Below are 12112 nucleotides of genomic sequence, written 5' to 3' on the forward strand. Positions count from 1 at the left end.
ATTGTAGTGTAGTTGTGGCTGGAAAGAAAGAACGGAGAGGGATGCTCAGATGTTAGACGGAGTTTCACTTTCCCTATAATGTACACATGTATACAATCACATTGGACTTAAGGTATACCCAGTTTATTACTTCGATATTCAGGTTTTTCTTGTTTAGATCAAGCCAACATGTGTTAATGGTGCCTGTGGGATAAACGGAAATAGGTAAATCCTTATTCCTGGTAAAAGAGTTTATTCTGAGCAGCCTTAATGCAAAATGGATTTTCCATTCTGTCCTGTCTGGATTTAAAAGAACTATCTTATTACCATTAAGTGAGAAGATAGAGTGTACACTATTTAGTCCGTTGATATTTTTCTCAGAAAGAGACCAAATATCACGTGGTCATTCTTGTATTTTCTCCTAAAAAGTAAGTGTCATCCTAAAATCCTGCATTGAAAGCAGCCCTATACAAATGACATAACTAAATTGACATACCAATTATTGTATTATTCATTGTTAAATCAAACCCACCTAATGCTGCAGTTCTTCTGAAGTCGGATGTGAAACTGAATCAAATTAATTGGCATAATTACAGACGACCACATTTCATCTTTTACTGGGAGTTGTTCCTCAGTGGGTTATAAGAGTTTTTTTGTTTTCATTGTGCCATAAGTAAAATAAAGTAGACATACATGAAGCAGATGCACAACATAATTCTTTTTTCTTTTTTTTTACTCGGTAAATGCTGTATTGCATTATTCGGTAAGGCTATGCTGTTATTTAGTATGAATGGGGTGGGGTATGAATGGGGTGGACAACATAATAGAAACACCCGGTTTATTTAATGAAACACGGTTTAACATTAATTACCCTAAAAAAATAACCAGAAAACATAAACATATGTTGTACATTAAAAGATGACTTCTTTACATCTTTAGAGCAAAGGGCTGTTATTGTTTAGTATATTGAGAGAACATGGACAATCTGTGGAACAATGTCGTAAACACATTGTAATTCACCACATTTAAACTAATATCCCATAAACAGTACTGTGAACAAGTCTAAGTCAATGTAGACGCAGGCCTCAATCACATACACTAATCAGACAAATCACAACTTGTAGGTAAAAAAAAAAAATCTAGCTGACCTACAACCAAACATGTTGATTAATGTAATGGTAAAACAAAAAAGGCTTACCGTACAGCTCACATTTCACCTTAATCATAACGGGTAAAACAACAGAAAGTGTGCATCTGTTACTCCTCCGAGTGCTGGTCAAAGCCTCTCAGCAGCATTCGAAGGCTATTTTTGGATGTCCAACATCACGGCCAATTTGCCTAATCTTTGCTCACACTTAATCAGCATTTCAAGATAAGGTGACAAAAGGAGACCCAGAAGAACTGTGCCATAGCAGACTAGAAATGTATACTTGTATTTGTGTGGCATTCAAGAATCTCTTACAAGTGTATTTTCCTTAGGGCCTGGGACATTAATATTATTTGTTCAAAACAGCTAAATTTGTATCATCTCTTATGTATCCTGCAGAAAATCTCAATAAAAAAAAATTAAAATAAAAAAGAAAGAAATTCAGAAGTCTTCTCTTCACATGCACTAAAAAAAACAAAAAACAAGCAAGAAACCCACTGAGGGGATGAATGGATGATTAAGTAAAAGGCTTAGTAGGTGCCAGGATAAGCAATCCAAGGGGAAGCGGGTTGGTGTAAGTTCATGAAAGTAATGAATATTATTCCATCTTTACTGCTCCCAACAGATACCACAGGTGGCTGGGACTAGTTCTAATTTGCAAGCAGCCTCCTTAATCAGATTTAAGAGGTCTTGGCCTAATCTGGATTAGGTTAAAGTTTCTGAGCACTTGCTGGCAGCGTGAGGCAGAATAAGGTCTTTAGGGAGCACTTTTACCTCACAGCAGGTAATGGAAATCTACCATCAGATCTTAGAACACACGGTTCATCAGTATTCGGACCTGTTGAGTTTCCTGCTGCGTGTTATTGGTACAAAAATAATCATAACGTTGGAAAATCTGCTGCTTTGCTTGCAAACTGGGAAGGTTGACACATTACATCCAGAGGAACATGTTGTGTAGTAGACTTTGAATTTTGGCCTTTTAAACCGTGGCTAATTGCATCAGGAGATGAGAGGTGTGTCACTGTACTGCAGTGGACGGACAGCCATGCCAGTTACCAACTGGCCCTGACTGATAGGAGCTGCTAATTCCTCCCATCAACATGTGCAGTGTCCTGGATGATGGGGGAGGGATTTGTGTTCAAAGGAGGTCCTGTTCAGGTCACACAAGGACAATAAATAACCCTTTATATTATTTGTTCAGAGAATGATTGATCATAAAATAAAAGTGCGACTAATATTTTTTCAGGCGCGTTACTATTACCTCTTGCTTAAAAACAGTATGGATTTCTGTTAGAAAAATTACTCAGAGGCTTGGTTCAAAATCAAACACATCGGACATTTATTCTTGCAAGAAGGAACACATACATGCACCCTCAAAGAGAGGTGTCCAGCAAAAAGGGGGGGCCTTCCCTCCTCTGTAGGTCAGCTTCTATACAGTGGGACAAACAGTAGATCATCACACCCATTCCCTTTGTACCTGCTTTTGTATGGTAATACAGAGTTGGTTGTAGGGCACAGGGGAGTCGTCAATTAGATGCGGAAAGAATCACTTGCAAATAAGACAGAAAACGAAGGAAACTTTTCGGGGCCTGCTTGACAAAGAGCCAGAATGCAAACAAGAGGAAGAGACAAATCTTTCCTTTCCATCATATCCCTCCTGTTTATACAAAGTATAACATAACATGTACATAAAAAGGAAAAAAACAAAAGAATCTTTCCATCATATAAAAGAATTTTTCTATCAATTTGCCACAGTATTTGACCATTTGGTGATACTGTATTTTTTATTCACTGTAATTACCAGCGTACTACATTTTTCCTTGGTTAAATTATTTAAATCATTTGCGATGATTTCCTTACCTTCAATCACATGCTGATATGTTTGGATTAGGAAGATCCAAATTAGTGAGTCAATCAGTGCTACATCAGTGCAGTATAAGATCAACAGTGTGGCGTCACTGTGGCCTGGATCCTTACTCAAAGGTCATTGGTTTCATTTTTGCCTTCATCAAAAGCCAGAGTCCAACCAAAGGCTCCCTGAACAAGACAGAAGCTCTTTAATGGACTTTTAATTACACTCAATGATACATTGTTAATTGCTGTTTGGAGCAAAACTAACACACACTGTATATTGATCTGTTTAATTTAAAGAATAAAATTGTAAACGGCACCAAACTGACAACATAACTGTCAAAACAAAATCCTAAATCCCTGGTTATCGTCTTTTTGGCTTAAAATGAAGCCATGTACAGTTGCGATTCATTGTCAGCAGTTTCCCATGTCCGCTCAGTCCTACAGAATATGATGGATTTTTATTTTTCTTGTTTTTTGATTTGATCTTCAAATGAATTTACCTCCTTAGTCCCATGAAAGTTATTTAATGGATTATCTGAAAAAATACATATAACTCTGCATTGATGTTTTTTCTTTCTCCTCTGAGATATCCTGTGACGCCTTATAGGGATCCTAAACTGGAAATGGTATTTTCAGTTTGTGACAATACTCGGGCTTCAACTTGTTCTTATTTTTCTACTGATTATCTTAACTATTTTCAAGTCAAGTATCAGTATTGTCATTATAACAACAGTTACTATTAGTAATAAATAGATATTTATAAAAAAAATTAAAAAAAAAAAAAATCTGAGTGAGTTCAAAGCCACTGTGTAATACTTGCTTGGTAACACTTCTCAAGTGTGTAGTTGGTAATTGAAGAGAAAATAGTGATCCACGTCCTGTGGCAATTTCTGAGAGCTCCAATTAATATTTTACAATTGGTTTCTTCACCTCCAAAATTCTATTTAGTACTTCAACTGACTTTTAATAAGAACAAATATTACATTTGAGAAGCTTAAGTCTTTGGATTTGGGCATTTTTGCCTAATTAATTAGTTAAAATAATCATTATTTCTATGCTTTTTGATTTTCTGTCAGTGGACTTATCAATCAATCAGTACTTTGTATAGGCTCTGGATAGCAACCATACGAGTAAGTCTTTTAAGCGTATCCAAGAGAAGAAAACAGCCATATTTGTTTGAAAAGTTGAATGGTCTTCAGCAACAGTCTCTTGTTTGAACCAAGATCCAAGTGGTACTTTGGCGCTCTCTATCGACAGTCTGCGATACTGACAAAAAAGAAAAAAAAAAGAAAAATGCAGGCTTTGTGTTGGTAGCAGGAGAATAGATATTTGTACAGAACTTTACAAAGTATAGATTTCAATTGAGGTGCTCTTAAAAACGTAGTCTGATGACGACAGTTCCAGGTGGAGGGAGAGGGGGGGATCTCTGGTTCAGAGCTCGATTCATTCCCCTTGATCCCCCGTCTCGTGCCATCATCATCTAGTTGGGTCTGCTACACAGCGTAGGGGCCAGTGTGCGGTCCCGGTCCGCCAAGTAGACGCCGCCGCCGCCACCGCTTTGACTCCAGCGGCGTGGTCTTTTGTCGCTAATTTTCTTCCTGGTTCGCTCCAAATACTTTTTTTTTTTCACTGCACCGAAATCAAGTCCAACATGGGCAAAAAGGAGGAAGAGGAGATCATCAGAATTGCGAAGAAGATGGATAAAATGGCGCAGAAGAAAAACGGGGTGAGATGACTTGAGAGGAGCGGGGACTTGAACGGTTTACCTTGCCCCGCCGGCTCAGCCGACCCGGGCTTGATGTCGATGCGTTTTGAGTTTCACTCCTTTGTCAAACGCAATTCTGCATCTGTTTGTCATTTCACCAGAGTCCCGGTTCAACCATTTAAGATCGCCAGTTAGCTCCGCGGCTAATACGCCTGCAGTTTATCAGAGCTAGCAGGTCTGTTTATGTTCTATGGGTTGCTAGGAGTTAGCTACCTAGCATCTGCTAGCTTTGTGCCTCGCATTTTGTAAATTGTCAGTTTTAGATTTTTTTTTTGTTGTTGTTTTTTTAAATGGCTTCGCGTCGCATCCTTAAGTACATTGGAGTAAAAAAAAAAAAAAAAAAGTACCCCGTCACTCTTCTGGTGTAAGCGGTGTTTGGGGAGGAGGGGGGGGATTGTTTTTAGCGGCTAGGTAGCTAACCCATGTTGTGTTTACGGTTAGCCGCCTAGCTTCTGTAACTACTACGTTAATGAACGCGTGTGTGTGTTGTATCAACTCATTTATCGATTATTTCCCCCCCAGTTATTCATTTGGTTTTAAAATGTCAGAAGATAATGAGGAGAAAAAAAAAAAAAAAAAAAAGTTTTTTTTTTTTTTTTTTACAAATTTATGGAGCTCAAAGTAAAAAAAACTTGGGAAAGCACCAAATCATCACAACGATTAAACTGTTGTTGTTTTTACAATTTCTCTTATTTATGGTTGTAGAATAGTTGTTTGCCAATTGACTTAATTAAATGTGTTGGTGTTTCCCCTTTTAAACATAAATGTTGAACACTTTACAACCACATATCGGTTGTTGTTGTTGTTTTTTTTGCCCGAATAATAACTTGTTTATAAATCTTTGAGGGCTCAGTTTAGTCCAGCTCACTTGCATCTGAAATATTTCTGCAGTAACTCTATGAAGAATATTGCAGTATCTGTTATACTGATGCAGTAGATGTTATCTAGTATTGATGGAGCAGCTCGGGGTTTGGGGAGGCTGACATGCTCTATACTTTCAAGACTAAAGCTTATAACTTGGCTTTAAGATGAAGCTTAGAGTTAGTGCAGACTTTAATGACTTTGAACCCTCACCTCGCTTTCCGGGCGTTGAACACGAGTGCGTGTCGTTTTAACATTTCCGTTAATACTGACATTTAATTGGTATTGATATTTCTGTTCTGAAATTGATATTTTAATGACGTTCTTTGTTTTTGTTTGCCACAAATGTTATTTTAAGATGTATTGGGACTATGTACCATGGTGATTTTACACTATAAAAAAAGAAAAACAACCTGTTGAATTGAATTACTTAGTGTGTGAGATGGGTTAAAATGCACATACCTAAAACATCCTCCCTCCCTCCCCTCTCCTCTGCAGGCAGGGGCTTTGGATCTATTGAAGGAGCTGCGCAGTGTCCCCATGACTTTGGAGCTGCTTCAGGTATCTTCGCTCACTTGTTCTGAGGCCTTACTGTGGACACAAGCAGCGCTGAAACTCCCAGGCTCTGACACAATGTCTCTCCACAGTCTACCAGAATTGGGATGTCCGTTAATGCCATCCGTAAGCAAAGCACAGACGAGGAGGTGACGTCCCTAGCCAAGTCTTTGATCAAGTCGTGGAAGAAGCTTCTGGGTGATTATCATTTTTCGATGATAACCATACTTAAAATTGTGTGATTTACCGGAGAGATTTTTGCGTGACTCAAGCTGCCTCATTTTATCAAAGCCAATCAAGGTATGTTTTTTTTTTTTAAATTTTTATGGGTAACCTGTAATCATAATGAAGCCAAAGCCAGTTTTACATGTTTTTTTTTTTTTTTTTGTAACACATTGCACTCCAGGTGCACCAGCTGTCAAAAATATATTGTGGCTCTTTATTTAACATTTGCTGACACCTATTCTCAACCCACGGCGTTGAGTAAGTGAGCTGTTCAGCAGCACAAACAAATGAGCAGCAGCCAGCAGTTTCAGTCCAGATTTCAGTGAAGACTTCTCACCAATAGCAAGCATCAGCCAGAAAAGGTCAGAGATAAAAAAAAAAAAATTGGTTTATGAGGTTAAATCTACGTGTGTGCAGGAGGTTAAATTGTACTTTTATGCAATGCAGGGGATTATATTCAAATCTCCTCCATTTTCATTTGGTTTTCACCACAAATGCTTTGTTACTGTATTAACTTCATGTGCAATTTTCAATTACCAAATTACTAAACCGACACATATCGCTTATAATACCGTGTCAGCTTTTAAAGTCATCATGCTTCAACTTCAGTGATATTTTACAGCTGGATTTCAAAGTTTCTTCTTTTGTGAAAACACTAATGCATATTTGCATATGCTGGTTTGATTCTTGGACCATTGTTACATACCTCCCCCTCTCTCTTCGTGTTTAACATTGATAAATCTTTAAGAAAAGATCCACGCTGACAATTCTGTCTCCACAGATATCATAAAGAAACACGTAACACTATTATAAAAAAAACAAAACGTTGAAGGCTTTTTTTCTTCTTTTTTTTTGTAACACAGCACTCTTCAGCTGTCAGGTCAATGAAAATGTTGACGTTTCTAACTTTGCTGTCATTTGTAACAGTCTCACTTAGTTTATATTGATGCCTACTTGATTTCTATCACTTGTGCTCCAGATGAGCCTGGAGGTGATAAATCTTCAGATGAGAAAAGGAAAGAGCAAACAACGCCTGTAGTTTCTCCCTCACAGGGAAGCCCGGAGGCAAAAGAAGAAAGGTAAGGAGAAAAAAAAAAAAATATCGCTTTTATATACGTTTAGCATCGTTGACCATTTGAATGAAGAAATGGAAATACACTTTCTATACTTTTGAAGTTTTGTTTTCAAATGTGTTTTGCTTCATTAACTGATTATAAAGTCTGTTATTCCTCCCATAGCAGCTCCAGCAGTAATTCCAGCAGCAAGAGCGAACCCACCGAAGTTGCTCCCAACACGTTAATCAACACCTTCCCTCGTGCCCCGGGCACCTCGGACTCGATCAGGCTCAAGTGCAGAGAGATGCTGGCCAATGCTCTGCAGACTGGAGGTACCAGACTCGCCTATTATTGTTTTACGCATGGTTTCTCCACTCGTTTTGTCCACCCTCTGATATTTTGTCTTTTTCAGATGATCATATTGCTATTGGTGGTGATTGTGACGAACTTGGAGCACAAATTGAGGAATATATCCTTTACACTGAATGCGTTTCAAGTTGATGCTTGTATTTTTTCAGGATGTCATGAGATTCTGGAAATTGTTACTACGTTTTCAGTGACTATTGTTTGTTTGAATACCAAACATGTGAAGAATTGATCAATTTAAGAAGCTAAAAACAAAGAATCGTAATCATGATTGGTAAATGATTAATCATTTATTGAAACTGAATAATGAACCTGTTAATCCACTGAATGTATCAACACGAACACCTTAAAGGCCGGATTGTCCGTGTAGTTTTAGGTCTTGCTTTTTGTAATTAGGCATGAAAAAAAATATCATTGACAGAATTGAATTCTTTGACTTGCCATCACGCATCTTCCAAGAGTTTAAGAACACAGACATGAAATACAAGAACCGTGTGCGGAGCCGGATTTCAAATCTGAAAGATGTAAAGAACCCTAATTTAAGGAGGACCGTGCTATGCGGGAGTGTAACCCCCGAGCGGATGGCTAAGATGACTGCAGAGGTCTGTTGGCTGTTGATGGACTCGATACTCGATCATACGTTTTACTTTCAACGTAGACGGGTTTAAATTTGTTTACTAAAAGAGTTTCTGCTGCGTAGGAAATGGCCAGCGACGAGCTAAAAGAAATGAGGAAGAATTTGACCAAAGAGGCTGTCAGGGACCACCAGATGGCCACCACTGGAGGCACTCAGACGGATCTATTTACCTGTGGCAAATGCAAGGGGAAGTGCTGCACCTACACACAGGTAGAGTTTGCCATTTGTGGTAGCCTATATGCTTGATGGCAAAAATTAGTGTGCATGTAAAATGTGTGTATTCTGCGATTAGGTTACTATTCCATGACTTAAATGGACTAATGAATGACGTTGATAATTTAATTTATTGGAAAAAAATGGTTTATTCTTATTTCTTTTGTCATTCCCAGGTTCAAACTCGCAGTGCTGATGAGCCAATGACCACATTTGTCTTCTGCAATGAGTGCGGAAATAGATGGAAGGTATGTGTCCTACTGCAGGTTTTCTTCACGCAATCTTTGAAGCCATTATCCCGTAGACTTCCGTCACTTATCCGACTTTAGCTTGTACTCCTGAAGTTGTAGTGAGTACAATCATTTCATTTAGCTGACGCTTTTATCCAAAGCGACTTACAACACTAGGGTTCAGTGTCTTGCTCAAGGACACTTAGGCATGTGGACAGGAGGAGCTGGGGATCGAACCACCAACCTTCCGATTAGTGTGCAACCCACTCTGCCGACTGAGCTACAGCCTTCCTACCGACCATCAATAGTTTTCAAAGTTTTAGGTTCAAAACTCCAGTCTGGTCTCTGTCCACCTTCGATGCAGACTGTTAACCTGCATTTACATTCTAAACCACCCGCCATGTTGAGCATATCAATGTTTTATGAGTTTGGGGATCTTGATGAAGGACATACCATACAAACACAATCTGCCTGTTGTGGTTTTATGGTATGTCATAACATTCTCTGAGAAAAGAGAGGACAAAAATCGAATGTGGTTGATTTGCGGGGAGGCTGTGGCTCAGTCGGTAGAGTGGGCTGCACACCAATCACAAGGCTGGTGGCTCAATCCCCAGCTCCTCCCGTCCACACACCCAAGCGTCCCCGAGCAAGACACCGAACCCCAAATCGCTCCCGATGGTGTGTTGTAAGTCCCCTTGGATAAAAGCATCAGCTAAATGAAATGTAATAATTTGTTGATGGAATTTCTTTCTTGCCCGCAAATGATAATAATTTGATGGTAATGAGTCGCCACTTCCAAACATGGATTTATTGACATCATTAATCAGATGACCAAATATAAATGGTCAAAGGATACACACACTAGAGTTCTCGAGTCTGTCGTATGATAAACATTTAGATGCATTTTGAATAAATAACTGAAATGAAGCAAAGAAAATAACTGCAACTTCCTTCGCCAAAACCAGCTAGCTTCTACTCCATTCAGACCAACACAGGATGTGGATTAAACCTTCTTCGGGGTCTGCCTGTCTTGTCAGCGTCGCAGCGAGTTGATTTTTGCATGAATGGGGTCCGTGGTGACGACGTGGGTTTGACTTATATCTGACGTGAACGTGCACCACCGATTGAATGCGTTTGCAATGCTTCGCATTGTTCAACGCTCTAAAAGCACGCCTTAATTTGCGGTCATCTTTTTCAATTTACTGAATCGATATTTGGTTTTAAATTGAGACCAATAATTGAAATCAAATTACAAGTTTAGCAAAGCCTCACGACTATACTTTTGAGCTGCTTTTTAGTGACATGATCTTTAGCGACCAAATATTTTAATATCTGGGTATTCATTTGTGGGTTTTGTGTCCTAGTTCTGCTGAATCTGCACGCCTCATCGACGGCACTCTGACAAGTAGCAAAACTCCCGGACCAGGTTGTGTCTATCTATCTGCAACAGATTGGAGCTTCGTATTCTGTGGTACATGGTACACAACATGCCATACAACAATGCCACTGCAGTTACTGTTTGAATAAATACCTTGTTCATAGATTGAGCTCATTGCCAGTTCCCCAATGCCCCTCCACCTCAAAATCTTTTACTATTGTTATTAGTTGTTTCTCACTGTCAAATATATGCGATCGATCTTGTCTCATTCTCTTTTATCTGCATTTTTTATATGTAGTTTTAACACTTTGGACAATGTTGTTTTGCTTTCCCCTCACAACATTGCGTTGTTTTATTTAATTTCCCAATAAAGTGTAATCCATTTGATTAAAAAGAAGTGCTTTTCACTAGTTGTCTTTTATGATGCGCCTTCAGTCTCTTCTGGTTATGTAAATCTTTAACATTATACTAATGCAATTACGGATCTGAGAGCACAAACATTTTGTGTGTGTGTGTGTGTGTGTGTGTGTGTGTGTGTGTGTGTGTGTCGGGGAGTATATGTTTGTAATTGGTGGAATATTCATCACATCAAAGTGAATGCTGATGTGTGCATATTAATCTGCCCAGTGACAGGATAATGTCATTGGCTGGACCAGGGACGATGCACAATTGTTTCCTCTTTCCTCATGTTTTTTTTTTTTTTTTTTTTTTTTTTTTTTTTTTTCAATGGCCAGGTGCAACCACTCTGTGTTGTTGAGCTGTTGTGCTGCCTTGCTGTCACACAAACTGACCAGTTATACAAGATTAAGACAGTTTTAATCATTTAAAAATTTTGATAGTGAGAAAGACGTGTTGATCAAAATGTTGTCTAATACCTACTCATTTAACACAAGAACAAGTGTGCAACATGATTTTTCTAATTCTGTTCATGTTAACTGCCTAACTTCACCTGTTTGTGTGTATTATCTAGGGTCAGCTTCTTGATGAAGTAGATGTACCTCACGTATTTCACAAACAACATAAACTGAATTGTAAATTTCTTCACCTGGACTCACCTGATGGACCAGTTTGTTAAAATACAAACTAACGTGCTTATTTTCTCTTTATTTTTCTCAAATCTTTTTTTATTTTTTATTATGAACTGTTGGATAGTCACATTTCTTGAGACCTCTGACGAAATGAAACACATTACTCTTAGGTTGAACTGCACATAATTCAGACATGTACAAAAAGGGCTTATATGGATATCTTTTAAAAGTACACTGCAATTTACAACTGCTCCATTACAACTAAAAGCCATGCATTAAAATATTCTACTAATGTAAATGAACAGAATAATTATTTGACCAAATTTATTTCCGTGTATGCAGTGGAAGCATTGATGTCTGAGCAGCATTCGCCTGTTAAAAGTTGCCACGGTGGAGTTAGTTTTAGGAAGGTATATGTCGTGCTTGTAGGGTTTCGGGAATCTCTGAAGTATCACAATATAGATGTGAAAGAAATATAGATGTGAAAGATCATGAGATGGATTTTATCTTTTGGCTGAACCTTGTTTAAATGAAACCTTCTCAAAAGGTAATAAAGGGAAATGTGATAAGAGCAAAAACTATAAAAAAAAAAAATTCAAAATGCCATGCCTAAAGGTTGGACACATACAGTATATTGTATTTTCTAATGTTAACATGTGTTTTTATGCCGCCAAGCCGGAACAGCCGAAGCCGGAGTTTCTGTGAATTGAGTTTGAGCGTACGTACTTGTGTTCTATGATCGTAAACGTTATATCTCAGGGAAGCATTAAGGGAATTTCTTCTGTAATTTGGTACAAACATTTACTTGAACTCCAAATG

The 12112-nt window shown here is 38.3% G+C and overlaps 1 protein-coding gene across 2 annotated transcripts; it reads left to right on the top strand.

The window, feature by feature from the left end:
* Nucleotides 1-4275: 4275 nt before the first annotated feature.
* On the top strand, nt 4276-10672 carry tcea1 (transcription elongation factor A (SII), 1). Of its 2 annotated transcripts, none has more exons than XM_069157712.1 (10): nt 4276-4706; nt 6105-6167; nt 6254-6359; nt 7366-7465; nt 7628-7773; nt 7854-7910; nt 8255-8409; nt 8508-8654; nt 8834-8905; nt 10252-10672. In XM_069157712.1, the coding sequence occupies exons 1-10, from the start codon at nt 4632-4634 to the stop codon at nt 10258-10260; spliced, it is 930 nt and encodes a 309-aa protein (XP_069013813.1). In that variant the 5' UTR covers nt 4276-4631; the 3' UTR covers nt 10261-10672. The 2 variants fall into 2 exon arrangements, with proteins under 2 accessions (XP_069013813.1, XP_069013812.1); XM_069157711.1 differs by having other exon boundaries at nt 4278-4706; nt 7625-7773.
* Nucleotides 10673-12112: the final 1440 nt, after the last annotated feature.

This window comes from Embiotoca jacksoni, unplaced genomic scaffold (assembly GCF_022577435.1).
Source record: "Embiotoca jacksoni isolate LCO1_2020_lvr unplaced genomic scaffold, fEmbJac1.0.p SCAF_22, whole genome shotgun sequence".
Classification (NCBI taxonomy): domain Eukaryota; kingdom Metazoa; phylum Chordata; class Actinopteri; family Embiotocidae; genus Embiotoca; species Embiotoca jacksoni.